General features: G+C 41.1%; 1 protein-coding gene across 3 annotated transcripts; it reads left to right on the forward strand.

The window, feature by feature from the left end:
- The first annotated feature begins 646 nt into the window (after positions 1–646).
- Positions 647–21,683, forward strand: SLC30A5 (solute carrier family 30 member 5). 3 transcript variants are annotated; one of them, XM_051642616.1, is made up of 16 exons: positions 647–848; positions 1,036–1,158; positions 3,000–3,066; positions 4,352–4,437; positions 5,846–5,933; positions 8,683–8,770; positions 9,976–10,052; positions 11,188–11,358; positions 11,927–12,215; positions 12,614–12,822; positions 13,870–14,027; positions 14,169–14,298; positions 15,760–15,985; positions 16,295–16,521; positions 18,333–18,461; positions 19,052–21,683. In XM_051642616.1, exons 1-16 carry the CDS (start codon positions 775–777, stop codon positions 19,220–19,222), a joined length of 2,313 nt encoding a protein of 770 aa, XP_051498576.1. In that variant the 5' UTR covers positions 647–774; the 3' UTR covers positions 19,223–21,683. The 3 variants fall into 3 exon arrangements, with proteins under 3 accessions (XP_051498576.1, XP_051498575.1, XP_051498577.1); XM_051642615.1 differs by having other exon boundaries at positions 647–1,158; XM_051642617.1 differs by lacking the exon at positions 16,295–16,521 and having other exon boundaries at positions 647–1,158.
- Positions 21,684–21,732: the final 49 nt, after the last annotated feature.

The raw sequence follows: 21,732 nt of genomic DNA on the forward strand, positions 1-21,732 counted from the left end.
CAGTTCCACAGCTCCCCTCGCCTTCGAATGGAACAGGCTCTGTGTAAGGACCGACACATTCAGGTGGAAAGGGGGGACGTTCAGGATGCAGCGCACCCAGCCCGCGCTGGTCCGCCCAGGGAGCCTCCCGCGCCCCGCGGCACGCCCGGCCCGGCTGCGGGCGCCGTGTGCGGGTTCAAGGGACGCGCCGTGTGCGGGTTCGGGGACGCGCTTCCTTGAAAGCGCTGCAACAGTAACATAACACGCCCGGGCCGGGCAAGCCGCGCAACAAGCTGCGGCAAATCCCTGCGTAGCGCGTGATTTTCAAAGCTCGGCTTCCCCAGCCACCTGCCCGCCCGCCCGCCCGCCCGCGGCAGCCCCGCCGCTCCCCGCCCCGGGCCAGCGCTGCCGCGCAGCCCGCGCCGCGCCCGGGCCCAGCGCCGCGGGGCAGCGGCCCCGCACGGAAGCCCCGGGCCAGCCCCGCCCAGCGCCTTCCCGCGCCAGGCAGGCGGGACAAGGCCCGGCGCGCAGGCCCGGGCGGCACCGCCCCCCGCCCCCGACACGGCCCCGGGGCCGGGACCCGCCCCCGCCGCCCGCCCGGCCCCCCCCGCCCGGCCCCGCGGCGCATGCGCGGGCCGAGGCCGCGCCTCGGCTTCCGTTTCCTGCAGGGCCGCTTTCCGTTGCCCTCCGGCCCCTCTCCCGCAGCGGCGGGCGCGGGGATGAGGTCCCCCCGCGGCGGGACGGGCGGGCCGCGCCGCACCTGAGCCCCCGCGCCGCCCCCCGCGCCGCCCCGGCATGGAGGAGAAGTACAGCGGGCAGGCCTTGGCCGCCGGCGGCGGGCTGGGGCCCGTGGATGTCCCCAGCGCCCGGTAACGGCGGCGGTGGGAGCGTCCTTGGCGGGGGGTGCCCGCTGAGCTGCCCCCCCTCGGGAGCAGCCGGCCTCGCCCTTCCCCCTGCGGGGCGGCGGAGCCGGCGGTGCCGGCAGGGCGGAGCGGCCGCGGAGGGGCGGCGGGCGGAGCGCGGCCGCGGGTGGGAGCTGCCTCTGTCCTCTTGCAGGCTGACCCGCTACATCGTGCTGCTGTGCGTCGCCAAGGTCCTGAAGGCCGTGGGGCTCTTCGAATCTTACGACCTCCTGAAAGCTGTGCACCTGGTGCAGTTTATCTTCCTCGTGCAGCTGGGGTGAGTGCGCGGGGGCCCGGCCGGGCTGGTTCCTGCTCCGGGGCGTTACGGGCTCACCAGAAAGATGAGCGCGTGGCCGTGGGTCGCGGAACTGCTGGGTTCGTACCGCTGGTTTTCCCCGCACGTCTCTGCTCTCTGTAATTTAAGAATCGTAGCGTGTCTCAAGTGGGAAGGGACCCATAAGAGTCATCGAGGCCAGCTCCCTGTTCCTGGCATGACTGCCTGAAGCTAAACAGTGTGGCCACGAGCATCGTGCAGACACCTCTCGAGCTCTGACAGACTTGGTGCCGTGACCACTTCCCTGGGGAGCTTGTTCCAGTGACTGACCACCCTCTCTCCATGAAGAACCTTTTCCTAATGCCCAATCTGACCTCCCCCTGGTGCATCTTCATTCCATTTCCCTGTGTCCTATTGCTGGTCACCTGAAAGAGGATATCAGCACCTCCCCCTCTGCAGCCTCCCTTGAGAAAGTTGTTGGCTGCCATGAGGTCACCCTCAGCCTTCTGTCCTCCAAGCTGAGCATACCAGGTGACCTCAGGTACTCGTAAGTCTTGTCCTCAGGATGGTTTATTGCCTTTCTCTGGACACACTCTTAATAGTTTGATGTCTTTCTTACACTGAGGTGCCCAAAACTACACACAGTACTTGAGTTGGGGTGTCACAAGTGCAGTGTACAGTGGGAAAGCTGCCTCCCTTGGCTGTGCTGTGCTTGATGCATCCCTGGATAGCATGGCCTGTTTGGGTACCAGGACATACTGTTGACTTATACTCAACTTGCCACCAACCCAAACCTCAAATCTCTTTCTGTGGTGCTGCTCTCCAGACTCTTTGTCCCCTAATTGATACGTATAACCGACATTACCCTCTCTGAAGTGGAGAACCCAGCACTTGCTCTTGCTAGATTTCCTATAATTGATGATTGACCAGCTGTCTAGCCCATTCCAGATCTCTCTGTAAGACCTTTCGACCCTCAAGAAAATTCAATGTTTTTCCTATTTCAAAATCATAGTGTGACAGTATTGCTCACAGGAAACTCAAGCATCTCCAGATTTTCTTTAAAAGACAGATATAGACAAAAAGCTTTCTTCCTTATAATTTGTATTCCTGTAGTTCTTGTGAACGTCAGATGCTCTTTTTCCCTATTTGAGGGCTAAATTTGAGAGCTAAAATAATAGCAAACATACAGAAACAACCTTTGCATACACAGTCCTTCACATTTACCTTATATGACGTGGAAGAGCATTTCTGTAATGAACTTGGCAGAGTTGGAACATTTGGAACCTCTTTTTTTTTTTTTTTTTTTCCCCCCTTTCATTTCAAATTAGTTCATATTTCTGGACTTCTCACTTGCATGTTCCCAAGCACCGTAGTCTTTTTTTCCCATCACTTACTCTTGATCCCAGACAGTGAAGATGAGTGCTGTTTCTTACCCTCTCTGACAAGAATATGTACTTGGCATTCCATATGTGAATCAGCCTTTGGGTGGACATACCTTGCTAATAAAAAACATAGCTGTATTTCTTCTCAAAACTTCTGAGATCAGTTTTTGTGGTTCTTGTAAATCACAGGAAGACTTCCTAATAGCCATTCTCTGAAGAGTTTGCATTGCATTTAAAGTTGAGCAGAAGTGACTTCACTTGTCATCACCTTTCTACTGGTATCTGACGCGTGTAATGCAGCAGGGAAAACAAGACCAGTGAGTGTGGTTGTTGTGGCCTTTTAATGGAAAATGTAGAGAAAGCAATGTAGGAGACTGAGCCTCATGTGAGTAATCTAGTTATTTAGCACTGGTGTGAATAAAAAGCTGGCTGCTAATAATGAAAACTTTCTCCTTTTAACAGGTCTGCATGTTTTATGGTTTTGTTTCAAAAACCATTTTCTTCTGGAAAAGTGGTAACTAAGCGTCAGGTGAGTTGGCATATGTAATAGTGATGCATGTCTTTGTAGATATTCTTCACAACGTGGCTCTTCCCAAAAATGAAGGTGGAACAAAGGTTTCTCCACTTGGAAGATGCGGTTGCAATTCCCAGAAGTGTGTACCTAACTTTGTGTCTAGTGTGCTTAAAAAAACTATTGGCGTTTTTAAGCTTTTTCATCTCCTTTTGGGCGTATCGAGAAAAGACTGGCCCTTGGCTCCGTACAAGCCTCTGTTTCAAGGACTGGCTTTTCAAAAAGGGCTTAGTCTACTTAGCTGACTTCAGCAGTTCAGAAGGGCAGTTTCTGGACTGCCAGAATGTCTTAAGTGCCCCAGTCATGTCCCCCATGCCAAAAGAGTGCTTTCTGCATGGTGCCTTGTAATGAGAGACTAGTCTAGCTGCTCTTCAGACCTGTGTGGAGTTCCCAGTATCCTGAGAAGTTAGAGAAGGACCAGATTGAAATCTGCTGTTTTATAAGATGTAAATTTTCTTCACCTGCTCCATATTTAGCTTAGTTTTATACAATTGTCTGTGTAAAAACTTGCTCCATTCACAGTGTTACCAGTTTATGTGCTAAGTGGAGAGAACCTGATGGTGTACCAGATATCAGCTGCTTTCATGATTAGACATATAGCATGAACAGGAATAAATTGTATCTTTCATTTGTGTTCAGAAAGATCTGTCCATTTATGGTTTCACTGTTGCTAATTTTTTTGTTTAATTCTGGATTTTGAAGATACGATGTTTGTTGTAGACACTTTGCCGTTAATGTATTTCTAAAATTAATCTTTTTCTTCAAAAACTTGCATTCAAAGTTAATATTGTATTGAATAGCTAGATTATAACCGGCTTCCTGAAGAAAGATTTTAATATGTGCATAAATATTTGCAGACTTACAGTATTAGTCTTGGGTGTTTTATCTAGTCCCACATATTTTTATCAGATATATACAATAGATTACAAAATAAACAGCATCCTCAAAGGTAAATGGGTCTGGATTTTTTCAGCTTTTTTTCAAGCATTTTGTTAAGAGACAACTTAGAGTATATGGAATCTAGAACTGTGGTAGAAAACAAATCAGTAAGTCTGCTTCATGATATGTCCAAACAAACCTTAGTTGCCTTGCAAAGCAGGTAAGAAGGTAATGGTTCTCTTAAGTTTTGCAAAGCTTGTTTTCCCCTCTACTTCTGCAGCTACTGTGCTAAAAGAATGCTAATAATAGGATATGAATTTTGAAACTGTGGAGAAAATCATAATGAAATACCTTTCTTTTGTAGTGGATCAGAATTTTTAAGCATGCTGTTGTGGGATGTATCATTTCACTCTTGTGGTTTTTTGGCCTTACTCTTTGTGGACCACTAAGGTAAATATATATATATATATATTTGCTGTAAATAATGTTTTCTCTTAAGCTAATTTTTGTCGTGTCTTCCTGTCTTTCTCCTTTGTTTTTTGTTTTCTGTCTGTCAGCCCGTGATGCCAGCCTCTTGCTTTATTTTTTTAAATTTTAAATTAATCTTCATGCTTTATCCTGTGGATTCTGTTGGGCTTGGGAAAAAACTACATATTCTTTCCGTAGCACCTGTAATTTTCTTCAGTCATGCTTTGCCAAGATGACGGTGAAATTTGTGATAGTACTTGAACTATTGACACAGCAAGGTCACTGACTGTTTTGATGACAACTGTAGTTTTCATCATTTCCCTAGTCTCATTTATGTAACCCCAGTTGTTTATTTAACCGTTTGAAGTCCATAGCTTAACAGCTAGTGATAGTAGCTTGTATTCCTGTGCCAGGTGGCTGGTATGAATTTCTGCATTTGTTGCAGGGCACTGCTTTATCTGATTGTATGCCTGTGTTCTGTTGGAATTGGGTTGCATTAGTGCATATACTTAGGTAAAATCACTTGTGATGTTTGTTAGCATTACTGAGTAAATATAAAATTACAATGCTAGTCTTCCAAAGAAGATTATTGTATTAGAAAGAATCTTTCATTAAAGAGAAGAAGGTAAAGTCTTAAATTATATGTTTTATGAGATTGAAAGTTTATCCTCTACCCAGGGTTCCATATACCTGAGAAGAATAGAATTTCTATCAGAAATACTGTAGGGCCTTTCTGGATGCTGACGTTCTTCCCAAACAGAACCACTAATGTGGGCCATAGCATTTTCTACTGCTGTGCAGAGAATGGCAGAAGCATTTGGTAAATTTGACAGCATTTATTACTTTGGTGTACTGCTTTGGAAAGCTGCCAGTATAGCCTTTGCTGTCCAAAGGAGGTGGTGTGCAAGTTAGAATTTCCTATTTTGATCATTTTAGAGGTTCTGAGGTTGCATAAACTGCTAGACCATCAACACCTCAATAAACAGGATGTAATACAACAGAACAGGATCACTTTTTTCTGGGAGCCAGAAACTTTGGTTTAGAGGAGGTATGGTAATGGCAATGGTAATTCTGTATTGAGCCAAGTTAGTATTTTATTGTTATTAAAAGGAAGTATGATTTAAAGTAACATATAAATTGAGTAATTTTAATCTGTTCCTTGAGGTAGGACGTTCTTTGATTTGTAGTATGTGTAGCTGTCTGCAGCTAGATTTGTTACTGGTGAAAGCAAAGAGATTTGCATTTATCTTTTTCAGTTGTTTAAACTTGTTGTTGAAATCACACAATAAATAGACTGCTGTGTCATTGAATTTTAGCTGAAACAATGTTTCTCAAGCTTGTGAAGTAAATTTGTAAGCCAATGTGACGTGTTTATTTCACTTTTTTATAGGACATTGTTGCTGTTTGAGCACAGTGATGTGGTTGTGTTATCACTCCTTAGTGTCTTGTTCACAAGCTCAGGTGGAGGACCAGCAAAGGTATATAAAATATATTTTACTGCATGTAAATAATACTGAATGCTATAAATTTGTATACTTCTCTACCCAAAACAAACAGTGTTTCACACCTGTAGTCATAGAAGCTGTCCCTGTTCTTTTTTTTTCTCCTGTAGTTAGTGCTGACATGATAAGATGTACTATTTCAAACTAAAATTTCATGTTGGAGATCTATAGCAGATGTCTGAGAAGTTTTTCTGATTTTAGGTAGAAAGAAACCATGAGAATTATTTTTGTACTTCAGTATTCTTTGTGATGGGTTCCAACTGGCAAAAGGGCATATGTCACAGAATCACAGAATTTTTTGAGTTGGAAGGGACCTTAGAGATCACAGAGTTCCAACTCCCCTGCATAGGCAGGGACACCTCCCACTAGAACAGGCTGCTCAGAGCCCCATCCAGCCTGCCCTTGAACACCTCCAGGGATGGAGCCCCCACAGCATCTCTGGGCAGCCTGTTCCAGTGTCTCACCACCCTTACACTGAAGAATTTACTACTGATCTCCAACGTAAATCTCTCTTCTTTCAGTTTACAACCATTACCCCTCGTCCTCTCACTGCAAGCCCCTGTAAAAAAACCCTCCCCAGCTTTCCTGTAGGCCCCCTTCAGGTACTGGAAGGCCACTATGAGGTCCCCCAGGAGCCTTCTCTTTTTCAGACTGAACAACTTCCTCAGCCTGTCCTCATAAGAAAGTTGCTCCAGCCCTCAGATCATTTTCGTGGCCCTTCTCTGGACACATTCCAACAGGTCCACATCTTTTTTGTGCTGGGGCCACCAGAGCTGGAGCTAGAGTATTCTAGGTGAGGTCTGACCAGGGCAGAGTAGAGGGGCAGAATCACCTCTCTTGATCTGCTGGCCACACTTCTTTTGATGCAGCCCAGGATGGAGTTGGCCTTCTGGGCTGCAGCTGCGCATTGGTGGCTCATGTCCAGCTTCTGATCCACTGGTGCCCCCAGGTCCTTTTCCACAGGGCTACTCTCAAGTGTGACCTCCCCCAGCCTGTATTCATATCAATGGTTACCAGGGCCCAGGTGCAGGACCCTGCACTTGGTCTTGTTGAACCTCATGAGGTTCACCTGGGCCCATTTCTCTAGCTTGTCCAGGTCCCTCTGGATGGCATCCTGTCCCTCTGGCACATCGACCGCACCACCAAGCTTGGTGTCATCAGCAAACTTGCTGAGGGTGCTCTCGATGCCACTGTCAATTTCATTAATGAAGATATTAAACAGCACTGGTCCTAGCACTGACCCCTGAGGGACACCACTTGTCACTGTTTTTCATCTGGACTTAGAGCCATTGACAACTACCCTCTGGATGTGACCATCCAGCCAGTTCCTTATCCACTGTAGTGGTCCTGACTTTTAAGCATGCAACTCCAGCAATACAGTCTCCAGATCCTTACCTAGCCTCTTAGTGTCTGTAGATTTTAAAATACTTTGTTTGTTTTTTTTTTTCTAAAAAGTTCTCTTAAGAACTTTAATGTCTGCATGAGCCTGTATGTGCTGAATATTTGGGCCCAGTCTTTCCCTTAACCAGAGATCGATACTTGAAACACCCTTGCAAGGTGTTCTCTGACTGCCTCAACCCTAAAAAGAATGAACTCAACCCAGGACCTAGCAGTCTGGAACATTTTCCTTTGAAATCAGTGATAGTTGGAGGAAGATATCAGAGGCTAGAGTATTTCTGGAGTACGAGCAAGTCTGACTTGGATGCCGCCTCTGGCTGGGAGTTTTGCAATCTCGATCTTGTAACTGCTGCTGGAGTCTCCTCATCACTTTTTAGGATGGCCTTAGAGTGAATAGCAGAGTCATGTGATTTGACTTTCTACCCTGGCCCCTCAAATTGAGGTGCTTAGGGCATCCAGCGTGAAGCTTTTCACCTAGAAGACACATCTGGTTTTTCCAGCCGTCCATCCACCCAAAAGGTAAAAGTAGAGTTTCAGAGAGGTTGTCAGTCTGGCTCTTAGTGAGCTGTGCTTGGCATCTGAGCTGCATCTCTAAGGCAGCAGAAACAAGGGAGCAGTAACTGTCTTCTGAATGTTTCAGCTTTATAAAGTGAGCTGTGGCATAAAGAAGTCAGCTGACTATCAAAAACAATAATGGGATAGCTGTATTTGGCTTTAGAAGATGAATTCTAGTAGAAGCTTTTACCTTTAGAGCTCAGTGTTTTGCCAAGATGATGAATACCAATATTGCATGGTTTTATATCGGGGTGGTGAGAGCGCTGGGAGCTGGGATTTCATAGGTGCCTCTGTCCCTTTCTACAAAAGCACTGCAGAGCTCTGCTTTCCCAAAGAACCTTTACACTGTGCTTTAGCCTTTACCTCCCATAAGAAAAAATACAACAATTTGTCTACTTAACCTTGTTAGTAGCTTCTTGTTGCTACAAAGTATTAAATCATCAGGCTTAAGTAACTCTGCAATGCTGGCAGGCAGAAACATGAAGAAGGAAGTAAAAACACTTGAAGTTTGAAAAGTACTGGTTTCTAGTGTATTACAGTGGTCATTTGCCCCAAGTTACCTGCTAAAACTGAAAAATGGAATAAGTATAAAATTATAATTGCCAGGTCACTTTTTCAAAATAATGGGTTGTTTCCTTATGTTTTTCTTACTGAGCTAAAATATGCTTATGTTGATCAGAAAGCAAGAGGAGGGGACTGGATCTTTTTACATTAATCTGTTACAGAATATTTTTAAAATATTGGGGGGTTTTGTTTTGTTCTCTTCTTACAGACAAGAGGTGCTGCATTTTTCATCATAGCCGTCATCTGCTTGCTACTTTTTGATAATGATGACCTCATGGCTAAAATAGCAGAACATCGTATCCTTTCTTGCTGTGTGTAAAAGCAATTGTCTGTTGCTACTGGAGCAGAGAGAATGTGAAGTTGAATGCACTGAATTAAATATGCCTGCTTTTTTTTCTTTTTTATAAAAATCTCACTTGTCAAGGATATTATAGCATAAGATCAATGGCATTGCCTACTTTGATAACTTAAAACACAGCTAAGATTTTAAGTTGTAGTTAAAGGCTCCCTGTCCATTTGCATATATCAGACCACTTAGGATTGCTAGAAGCTTTTTTGATCGGCTCTCTTTATTATTATTTTTTTTTTAGTAATTCTGAACATAATGACTGAGTAGCCTAAGTGTGTGCAGTAAATAACTGACAGCCTGACTGGTAGTCTGATGATGGCTTTGTGCTTTTGCAGATGTGATAGTCTTAGTTCATCTGCTAAACTGGAGAGTGATGTGAAATAGTTTGCAGTGGCACCGACTACAGTGCATTGCAAACCACCAGCAGAAACTAACTAACACGCTTTCAAAGCTGGTAGTTAATTTGAAGTGATTCTGAAGTAAGTTTTCAACACATCTTCTCATCATAGTGAAGTGTAATGACAAAAAGTGGTATGTCTTAAGAATTGGCAGTAAAAACAAACAAGGGGAAAATAAACTATCTCAAAGAAGGATGAAAACACAGAGTTACAGGTGCAAATGGTATATTCAGGAATGGCATGAGCTTTCAGTGAGTAAATCCATTGCTGAAGTGCCCTCTACTAGTTTTCCAAAAAGCTATCATTATTTTAATCTTTGCTGGATTGTGCTTCTCAGTCTTTCTTTTCTGAAGTTTGAGTATTTAGAAACTCAAAAAATAGAGATGAGATCAGGTTTTAGACACCTCATTGTTTTAGTGCTTTTAGTGAAAATCAACCTAATGTCTAATGCTGTTCAGTATATTTTTGAAGTCTGGTTCCCAAAATTAACACAAATCCTATATCATAACTACTGTGCACTATTTAACAGTGACTGTAGTCTTGTGTTTTAAAATACTTTTTGTTTTTCCTCCAGGTATTCTCAAATGTTTATTTTCTGTGGAATTATTTTGATCTTTCCTAAATTTTAAGGATCTGACAAACCTTAAAGCTCAGCTTCCTTACTTGTGCTTCCTATAATCTTCTGCTGTATCTGCCTGTTCTTAAACAAAAAAAATCACCACATGAAACTCTTCCTTAATTTTTCTTTGTTTAGCTGAGGGACATCATGACAGTGCTCTTACCCATGTTCTGTATACAATCATTGCTTTCCTGGGTGTTGCAGATCACAAGGTAAAGAATTTACATTTTAGTAGGACAGTATTTACCTAAGTTTTGTAGGTAAGAATTTAACCAGCTCAGAGCTAATCCAAGCCTAAATCAAAACAAAAAAATTTCAGCATCCCACCTCATATTGGAACTGAACTAGCAGTGTAATTTTTACATCCTGATTGAGCACAAGCAGCTCCAGTACATCAAGCCAAACCATACCATATTCAGCTTGTATAGCTGTAAGGTGTAACCTGAGATGTCTCACTAAAATTATCAAGTACTCCATGTCATCATTGTTCTGGACGCTCATAATGCTTTTCATACAACACATTTTTTGCTCACTTTTAAGGTCAGTGTTTTATTGCCTGTTTATCTTTCCCCAGTCTTTCCTTCACATTAGACACTTGTATTTGAAGCCACAGATCCTGATACTTCTCAGTGGTATAGTCCCATTATAGCTGGTGGCACGAGTAACTGAGTATCAAAATCTTACCGTATGGGATTGACTTGTTTTGCTACCTAAGTGTTTTTGCTAAAGTGTCTGCATGGAGGCTAAAATAGGAAAAAAAATATATGGATCAGCTTATTAATATAAAAGTAAATCAAACGTTAGAGAGACTGGTTAACTGTGTGCGGAACAAGTGTGATCTAAAGGATTTGAGATACGGTGTGTATCTTGTCATTCGTTTATAGAACAATTTGGAAAGAAAATATTGTGAAGATACATGATACAGTGTGATTAAAGATAAATTGATGAAAAGGTTATGAAAAGGTTAGAGGCCAAGGTGACATGACACTTCTGAGGTTTACATATACTTTTAAGATGTTTTTAATAAAGGAAGATAGGAAGCTTAGTTCTGTGTGATTTTTCTTTCTCCATGTGCTTTGCGCTACCAGTTCTTGGCTCTTCTATGCCAGTTAACACCACTGGGAGTTTTAAACTTCAAACCATATCAGCCTGTTGTGAATAGTGCTGAGGTATAATCATGTATGCTATGTTACTGTTTTCAGCTAGAGTAACAAATGGAGGAAATACCTGTCTTTAGCTTTTGTTAAGTTGGAAAGCACATTAAACGTTTTCATGTAAGCATCACTTTGTTTGGAGTGAGGGATATGACTCTCAAGAAGGGCTAACGTGTTCCTTCCATGTTTCCAGGGAGGAGTACTGCTCCTGGTACTGGCTTTGTGCTGTAAGGTTGGTTTTCACATCGCTTCCCGGAAACTATCCGTAGATGTAGGTGGAGCCAAGCGTCTTCAAGCTTTGTCTCACCTTGTTTCTGTCCTTCTGTTGTGCCCGTGGGTCATTGTTCTCTCTCTGACAACAGAGGTAAGGTAAAAAGTATAAAAATAAATTGTTCTTTGTATGCTTCTGCTTGTGAATTGAAATTTAAAGCTTTCCTTTAAAATGTTTTCAAAATGACCCAAGTTGCCATCTTTATTTTTTTACTAAGCCCTGTTTGAAAATATTTCCTCTGTATTTTGATTCTGTATATCTGTTACACTTTGTTATTTGTATATTTGCATGATACCTGAATTTTCTTTTTTGTCTGATAACTTTATTTCAACTTTCCGGCTCAGATATTATAACCTGGATTCATACACTAACATTGCACAAGTAATAATGACTGTGTAAATACAGGGCTCTTTTATTCCTGAAGAGTAAATTATTGTGGTTTGAAGACATGCTTAGGAAGAGCAGACCATTGCATATGACATTGCTTTTAAACACGTGAAAGTACCTTATTTAAAATAAGGTACTGTAGTGCTTGCCAACTAAATGTGTCTTTCTATAGCTGGAATAAAATATTTGTAATAAAGTGAACTAGATTTGATGCTTTGTATATAATCGTGTCTAATGGTGAGCAGTCCTGTTTGAAATGTATTTTTTGTTGCAGAGCAAAGTAGCGTCTTGGTCTTCTCTCGTCATGCCTTTCATAACAGTCATCTTTTTTGTTGTGATCCTGGATTTTTACGTGGAGTCCATATGCTCTGTCAAGATGGAAGCTTCCACGTGTGCTCGATATGGATCCTTTCTTACTTTCGTTAGTGCACTGCTTTTTGGCAACTTTTGGACACATCCAATCACAGATCAGCTTCGAGCTATGAACAAGCCACCACACCATGAAAGCACAGAGCACGTTCTTTCTGGAGGGGTTGTAGTGAGTGCTGTCTTCTTCATTTTATGTACGTATTCTTCCTTATCTTCAAATAAATCTATTGTCTCTGTGACTGGGAAGCCAAACATAAAATGGATGTACGCAGAATTCTTTTGGATGAGCTTTTATAAATTATTTTGAGTAAAAAGGGCCTGGAGCCTTGTGCTCTTTCATTGCCTGTCTACAAAAAAATGCGATGTACATCTATTGTGGAAGTGATGATCTGATCTTACATAGCAGTGAAATCTAATGATAAACCTCAAGACTAAAGTGACTGTCACTTTGCTGCCTGCAAATTTCATGTAAGCTTGGATTGCTAGTCAAATTATTATATAGTTTTGGATTGCTAGTTGGATTGCTAGTCATGTTATTAAATAGCTGCGAAGCTTAGAAACAGCAACAAAAACTTCAATACTTTCCTTGCAGCTGCCAATATCCTGTCCTCCCCCTCCAGGAAAGGGCAGAAGGGTACCCTTATTGGCTATTCCCCCGAAGGCACACCTCTCTATAACTTCATGGGTGATGCATTACAGCAGAGCTCTCAGTCATTACCCCGGTTTATTAAGGAGTCGCTGAAACAAATCCTTGAGGAGTATGATTCTAGGCAGATCTTCTATTTCTTGTGCCTAAATCTGGTAAGTGCTTGGTTTTTTTCAAACCAAATCAGACTATACATAAATAGTACAGTAAGAAGAGTTATTCTTTAAAAGGTTCCTCGGATTGGTTGGCTTTAAAGCAACAGCAGAGTAGTTTCACTAGGTGGAGTGTTAAAATAGAAGATTTGTATGCAAATGTTCCAGTAAGTGGCAGGTCACTTTGTTGTCACAGTGTGGCGCTGGTTCTATGTATAAGTGCTAAATCAGTAAAGAAGTACTTGTATGATGGTATGTTTAAGACTGAGGTATCCCAATGTTACCAGCAGATAAGCTGAAACTAAAAAGGCCTTTGAGGATGGCTACAACAAGAGAGTAAGTGTGGGAGCAAGCAGTGTTCTTTTGGAGTCGGCTGGTTTTACTTCTATCCTCTCTCTTGAATAGAAGATCATGCAGTAAGCAAGATTGCTAGAACCTCATTTGCAAATATCTCTCTTCGTTCTCTGGCAATTATCCAAGAAAATAGAGGAAGAAACTTGAAGTATCGGAATTCCGTTATGGAATAGTAAAGATGGGAAAGGAAGTGTATAGGCGGACCAGTTAATAATAACAAATCACAGAGGGAAAATGTATTAAAAATCTTTCCTCGTGTACCCTTCTCAAAACTGATTCACAGGATTTTAACACACCTAATTGATGAAGGAAATTTTTACAGAACAGATGTATAGACAGCATTGCTTTTATACTAATAATAGATCAGATCAGAGTTGTTACATTGTTTAATGACAAAATGCTTAAAACTTTTATCTGCACAAAATTCTGAGTGAACACTTAAATCTCCTGTGGAGAATTTGTTTTCTTAGGTCTAAGACTTTAGGGGAGGGTAGGTTCAAAAATGCCTCTTGATAGACTTGGAAAGTATCACTTATTTTTGTTTTGTTGGAGGACAGATAAATGGTCTAGAAATACTTTGAATGGTACCTTTGAAAATTGTGAAGTGTCCTATAAGAAGAGTTTCCTGCTAGCTACCAAGACACTAAAATTACAAGTTAATGTTTGAGGAAAAATTCAAACTGTCTTTCATTTTAGGCTTTCACTTTTGTGGAACTTTTTTATGGAGTATGGACCAATAGCCTTGGTCTTATTTCTGATGGATTTCACATGCTGTTTGATTGTTCTGCATTAGTGATGGGGCTTTTTGCAGCTTTGATGACAAGATGGAAAGCAACTCGCATATTTTCCTATGGGTATGTATTTTAGGTTCTTTAAGGACTATCTGAAAAGCATTCTACTTTTTTGTATCAAATATATTGTAACTTTGTTATAACTTTAATATTTGTTCCAAGTACCCGTTTTCCACTCTCAAAAATACTTATGTTTGCTTTCAGGTATGGACGTGTAGAAATTCTTTCTGGATTTATTAATGGCCTCTTTCTGATGGTAATTGCTTTCTTTGTCTTCATGGAATCAGTGGCCAGACTGGTGGATCCTCCAGATATAGATACAAATATGCTAACTGTAAGTTTTGTCGTTATGTTTGAATGTTACTTGGCAGTTAGTAGGTCCTTCTTTTTTTTTTTTATTTTAAAAAAAACAAAATGGAGACTTAAGTTGTATAATCAGGATATCTAAACTGTGCCTTTTTAACATAACCTGATTTTAAAATCCCTATTATATCTAGCTTTAAAATATGAAAATGTATACTGGGCAATATAATTTAATTACAACATTTACACTGAACTTCTTTCTGAGATGTTGCAGCTTTAAGATTTTTAGATAGTGGCCTTTCTACAATAAGAGATAGTAAAAAGATAATCCATACCGGACAAAATCTAGTTCTGCTGTTATGTATACCAGTGGTGATTATTACAGAAAGGACTTTTGTGTTAGCCTCTGAGAAACCTCAAAAATCAGCCAGGATTCAAAACCTTATGCTGAATGCATTACTCTGGCATAAACAATCATGAAGCTGTGCATAGCTGATCTTGACTACACCTCTGTCTTTCCACCTTCCACAGCTTCTTCAGGGGCTACCTGCTTCAATTTTCAAGATTTCGTCCCCTTTCATTCAAATGTAGTAGTTAATTTTCTTCAAACTTTTTTTTTTTAATGGAATTCTGCAAATTCAAGCTTTCATTTATCACATTTCTAGCTTCACTTGTTTTGTCTCCCACACACACACATGAATTTGGGTTCTCATGCTCTCTTCAATAACAAAGATTTTTCTGTAGGCACAATTAGAAATGTGCACTGCTGGAACTGAGGCTTGATTTTTTATTATTTTTTTTAATCTTCCATACTTGCTCCATTTTCACTACTTATTTTGTTTCCTGAGGGGGAAGGGTTACCCGCTGTGCACGAGCACAGTCTGCATAGCCAAGGAAAGGACTTAAAATCCCTGAGTAGGACTTGCTTAGCTCATTTATTAGCTGGAATTACTCTTACACTTTGCTAGTTTTTCAAGAGAAGAGTAGAAAAACAGGCAGACAGATAAAAAGCACAGCTTAACCAAGAGAGTAGTAGTTGCTGTCTTCAGATAAGTACAATTTTAGATGAGTGTGCATGTCCTAGATACAACATACAGTTGGGGTTTTTTGCTAATGTAGACAGAGCAAAGCTTGTATTCAGACCAGTTTATCTCTTTTTGAAAGTAAATAAACTTAATCACTCCTTCCTAAAACTAGATTTGCTATTTTGGCCTGATTTGTGGATACTAGGTTTTGCATTTTGGTGGCAATTACTAGGTGGGGTTTTTAGGAAGGCTGGAGGGAAATAGACTATTTTGGGGAGGGGAAGAAAATTCCTTTTAAACCAGCTTATATACTGAGAAGAATATGGTGAGGAGTCCATGTTAAAGTAATCTTGTTGATGTTTAGGCTTCCACAGTTTTCTTTTATTAGGTGTACAAGGGTTAGTTCTAGAAAATAAACTTGCAAACCTGGGGAGATGTAATGTTAACAGCTTTTCTCCCTCTCACAGCCAGTCTCTGTTGGAGGGCTAATCGTGAACCTGGTTGGCATCTGTGCCTTTAGCCACGCACACTCCCATGGGGCTTCTCGGGGAGGTTGTCACTCACACGATCACAGCCATTCTCACCATGGGCACAGCCACAGCCACGGGCACAGCCATTCCCACAGTGACCATGGGCACAGCCATGGACATTCCCATGGGTCTTCTGGAGGAGGCATGAATACCAATATGAGAGGCAAGTACAGATTGTTGTATCGTAAATTATGTATATGATTTCCAGCAGACTTGGAATATTTTCAGAATCAGACCTAGTACTATGTATCATTCTGAAAATCTCCAGAAGAGATCTGACAGCCATTTAAACATTAGAAAAGCTAAATGTTTTGTTTTAATTTTGCACCTGGTTAGGCAGATAGTTTCTTCTCTTTACCTTGAGAAGTGTTTATTATATGTAAGAAGCCCTACTGTATTTCCTTCATTGAACATACAGGTATATTTTAAACAGGACTGTTCAACTTAATCACTCGGTTTATTTTATTTTCAGGTGTCTTTCTGCATGTGTTAGCAGACACTCTTGGCAGTGTGGGTGTTATCGTATCCACGATATTTATCCAGCAATTTGGATGGCTCATAGCTGATCCACTGTGCTCTCTTTTTATTGCTACATTGATTTTTCTTAGTGTTATCCCTCTGTTGAAAGATGCCTGTCAAGTGCTTTTGTTGAGGATACCTCCAGAACAGGAAAAGGACCTTCATGCTGCTTTAGAAAAGGTCAGAACTACAATTGTAAACATTTTTGTATACAAACACAAAGCTGTAACTGCTTTTAATAAAAATTACTAAGCTCAAGAAGTTCAGTTTCCATTATCTAAAACAACTTCATGTCTCAAGTTGATTTAGATCTGTTTTACGGAGATGTGGTAGGATTAGGAGTTCTACTGATGGAAGTTGTTAATTTCAGACAAGTATGGCAACGCTGTACTAAGAAATGTAGCGATTCCTAAAGGCATATGGTTTTTTTAAACTTGATGGGGATGTTTCAGGCCACAGGACTATACCTTGAGCTGATAATTGTACATTTTATTGTTTGTCCATATCATGAAGGGCACGCTGAGTCACGGTAGATGAGATGGCAAAAGTAAAGCTGGGGTTTTTTAAGTATTTTTTCATCCTAGTTCATTCTCTCTCTTCCTGGCTGCTGCAGTACAGTATCTACTTTTTGGCTCTACTTGGTCTTCACTGTTGGCTCCTATGAAGTTCTGGCCCACAATTGTAGAGCAGACCTTAGTGTGGAGAACCCCTCCCTGTCAAAGAACTCGTTACGTGTTCTTTGATGATGCCATCAACTAGAGGCAGCAAATAAGACTATCCTGATGGTGTCCTGACAGTGAATAGGGGGGCAGGTGTGTTCCTGTCTGCATGAGAAAGGAATAAATGGAAATTGGCTGGGAGAGACTTGTGTAATGAAAGTGAAGTGCAGAATGAGGTTTCACTTTTTCATGAGGAAAGACAAAAAGTAATTCTGGGAAACTGAGGGAAAAGGAATTATTTGGTTAAAACAATCAAAGAGCAATTCACTACAACATAATAGGAAAAGCATTTTAAAAAACACAGCACAGTAGAACAATATTCTTGCTGTAGGTTGACCCCAGCTTGGAGCCAGGCATCCACACAGCTGTTTGCTCACTCCCTCTTTGCCACCACCACTGGCAGTGGGATGGAGGAGAAAACGGGAAGAGCAAAAGCAAGAAAAATCGGGGAGCAATATAAAGACAGTTTAAGAGGTGAAGGAGAGGGAAAAAAAACAACCACCTTCCACAGGCAGACTCACACCTAGGCAGCCTCTAAGCAACAGCCACCTTGGAAGACAGAAAAGCCCCCAGCCTCTACCCTAGGTTTTATTGCTGAGCATGAGGTTACATGGCATGCAGTATTTCTCTGGCCAGTGTGGGTCAGCTCTCCCAGCTGTTGCCCTGCCCTGCTTCTTGCCCACCCCCAGCCTGCTCACTGGGGTGAGGGCAGAGTGGGAAAAAGAGAAAGCCTTGACACTGCCCAAGCGATAGCTGGAACATTGGTCTGTTATCAGACTTGTTTGGCTACATACAAAATCAAAACATGGCATCTTACTGGCTGTTGTGAAAAAAGTTCAATCCATCCCAGCCAGACCCAGTACAAATACAAGTTTCAAAATAATGATAAACAGTGAACTGAGTTAAGTCCAACTATGATAGCTAAATAGCTGGTTAACCTGGCTAAGGAAGTATCAGATGCCTAGAAATAGTTATATGCCAAGCAAGTACCTGGTTGGTCTGTGTGTTGATGTGATCTGTACACTAAATGAGGCTTTTTTCACCCTATGTAGCATCAGATTCTGCTGGGTTTTTAATTTAGTTTGACTTCCAGCTTCTAGTCTTTGACATTAGTAGCAAGGTGACCTTTTAGTGCTATGTATTTCTATGTATGACTTAGCTGGAAATCTGCTTTGCTATACAGCTTCATTTCCTAGTGAAGTTATTTGCCACCAATCCATGTAAATACACACGTTTGAAAAGTTAATTGTTGCTCATTTCATTTCTTTACAGATTCAGAAAATAGAAGGAGTCATATCCTACAGAGATCCTCACTTTTGGTGTCACTCTGCAAGTGTTGTGGCGGGTACAATACACGTGCAAGTGATATCAGATGTGACAGAACAGCGAATTGTACAGCAGGTAAGGTGCAGGGGTTTTAGACCTTTATGCCTTAATTTCCTGCTCTTTTTCCCTTTCTCAGTCATGGACTGAAGTTTGAAGAGGCTGTTTGTGATTATTTTTATAATCACTAGTTGGTGTCTAAGAACTGGTCTGTAATCCTGTATTTCTTCTTCCCTGCCAGCTTGGAATTAGTTGCATGAAGTTGTTTGCTAAAACATCTGCCAAAACAACGACAAAAAGTCTGGGTGTTTCTCAGTGTTGAAAGTGGCATTACATCTGCTCTGAGAATGGGAGTATGGGGTGGATTTCATGCTGCAAAACAGTCTGGCTTCTAATCATGTGTTTATAAGTGGCTTACTAGTATCTGTCTGCCTTGGGTTTTTCTTTTCCTTAAAAACATACTTGCTTCCTTATGCAAGACACTGAGAATTGCCCATTGTGCAGAAGCTGCAAAAGCCATACCTTCTGAAGCTAGTCTTCACTTTCCAGAAAATTGAATTATTTATGATGATATTTTTTAATCTACAATATTTCAAAATAAAAAAATTGCAAGTCGCTATAAGAGGTACCTAAGTCTAATTGAATGTTAACCATACTGGTTTCTTCAGGTTACAGCAATTCTGAAAGATGCTGGTGTAAACAACCTAACTGTCCAAGTGGAGAAGGAAGCTTATTTTCAACATATGTCCGGACTCAGTACAGGGTTTCAAGATGTCCTTGCAATGACTCAGCAACTGGAATCCATGAAATACTACAAAGATGGTACTTATATCATGTGATACAAAGTTGTGTTCACCAAAGAAGGTGTAAGTGGTGAAGCTGTAGGATTCCATATTCGTATTACCTTTTGTCAGGGGATATTGCACATACATGTACAGAAGCAAATGTATTATATATTTGGGTTTTTTTAAGCATACTATCTTTATTAAAATTGGATCAATGTGCTTTTATAAAGGAAAAAAGATGGACTTGATTATTTGCTGCATATGTGAAGATAATGGAAATCTCAAATTCTGTGCTTGATGATTATTAAACAGAACTCTTGCAGCTTTTGGATGAGCACGGATATATTGCATACTTTCTCTTAAGTATAGAACATCATTATAATTTAATGTTAGCAATGGGAAATTAAATAGTTCATATTGGCATGCAAACATAATCAACTGAAAAGTATTTTTCTTTCCAACACAGCTTAGGAGACTCTTTGAATTAAAAAAATGTACCCGTTTATTATGGAAAGTAAAATGCAATGTGAAGTCATGTTTTTTGCATACTTTATTAGATAATAGAAGTATACAGGGTTTATATTATGTCTCGGCATTCAAATCTGATTTCTAAACTTAATTTTAATATATCACAGCAAATAGATGCTATCATTATAGATTTATATCAAATTATTTTTTTAAGGACAGAAATCCACAGGTTAACAGTGAGAAACAGAGGGGAAAAACTTGGAGACACTTTTCTGTTTCCTGGGAAGATTCGGAATAAAAAAATCACTCTGTGTAATTTTTTATTTTTTTTTTTTTACTTTTAGTATGAATAACTGCAAATGCCTGAAGTAATTAATCAGTGAGCCATCCTAGCACTAAGCTGAACTTTACTTCTTCAAGATATGTTACTCTGTCATTTACGTGATTTTCTTTTTAATACCATAAAACAGCTGCAGGTGTACTATAGCCAGAGGTACCTTTGTGTCTTACCCAGGGAAGCAGACCAGCTTTAGAAATCAAAACTGCCCAGTTGTCAGGAACCTGGCAGGTTGCTGAAACAAACTGTAAATTGAGACTTGTTGACTGGAAGGAGAAATAGTGTGTTTTGGAAAGAATTTTGCATGTTGAGGTCTGAATACAGCAAAGAAAACAAATCTCTATCTTTAGTGAAAACCTGCCAGCAGGGTAATAATGTATGTTGTGAGAATCTTTACAGTCTTCCTGTGCACCCTTTTCATCTTGTCTGAAGCCCTTAAATATTTTCCTTGGAATTCAGCAAATCAGTTCGGTGGTTAGCAAGCATGAGTATATCTTTTAATCACTCCATGTATCACGGCAGTCTTATTTTGTTATACTTGTTTTGGTACTTAGCATCAGTACCTGAGTGTCATTATAAAGGCTGCACTTGCTGGAATCTGAGGACAGTCCTGTGGGAATTACATTATCAGGACAAACTCACCAGCGACGTGGTTTGAAATGTCCTTGAGCAAGTCTGCTTCTCTTGCGACGGGACTGTTTATACAAACTACACCGTTTCTTTTGTAGCTGTTAAACAAGTTTACATTCCTTTCTATTCCTCCCATCCTGTGTTAAAACACTATCTGCAGTACAGGACTGACTTGAAAAACTGTGGTCAGAAAAGCTGTGAAAGTCATACTGCTTTTACATAGAGTGGTGAGGCTTGACTGCACAAATCACTGTCCCTCATTTCTGAGGACAGCACTGCAGAACCAGCTGAGTTCTCAAAGCTTGAGCCTGTTTTCTTTTGATTTATTTATGCCTTTGGCAGTGGTTGCCTCCTCCTGAAGCCTCAGGTCAGTTGTATATGTGCTGCTCATATTTGAGGTGATTGTACTGGAGCTGACAGCATTTCACCAAACTGAGCATTGGCCCCATAGTGATGGGCAGGTGAAAAGGAGGATGACTGTTTCCAAATCATTAGCTTCCTGCTTGCCACAGCTCTCTCTGAGCAAATGCTGATTTCCTACTTCAGCTGCTAGCGACAGGACCCGGAACAAACTAAGGTGGCTGGGACTGTATGAGATGATCATGACAGTGAAGATCAGCTCATACCTGGGTACTTCACAGCAAGTTCACACCTGCACCATAACACATGTGACAGCTTTTTGTGTGTTGCTCAACGTGCACACACTTTCTCCTGGCTACCTTCACAGGAAGACAATGCCAATAAACCTCTATCATAAATTCATTTAACAAGAGCCCATATGTGGCACTAATCCTCCAAAGAAGGGTTTGGACTTCCCCCTGCAAGATCAATTGAAACTGTTATGTGAGAGTAGGTTTTCAAATCACTGATATAGGCAGATTTATTTATATTTTAATAAATACTGTGGTGGGGGAACTTTTAGTCTAGTCACTTGGTTGTATGCAGACTTGTACTTGGAAGTGAACTCTTTCAAAGGTGGAGCAAAGTTTTAAGACAAACTGCAGCTATGTATTGTACATCTGGCAGCAAGCAAAATCAGTGTTTATAATGAGGGAAAAATAAATGTGTTTTTCGATAACATTATGCAGTGCATCTTGACTTGTCTGTTTAAAAAAATCAATTAGGGTGG

The sequence above is a fragment of the Apus apus genome, chromosome Z (assembly GCF_020740795.1).
Source record: "Apus apus isolate bApuApu2 chromosome Z, bApuApu2.pri.cur, whole genome shotgun sequence".
Classification (NCBI taxonomy): Eukaryota; Metazoa; Chordata; class Aves; order Apodiformes; family Apodidae; genus Apus; species Apus apus.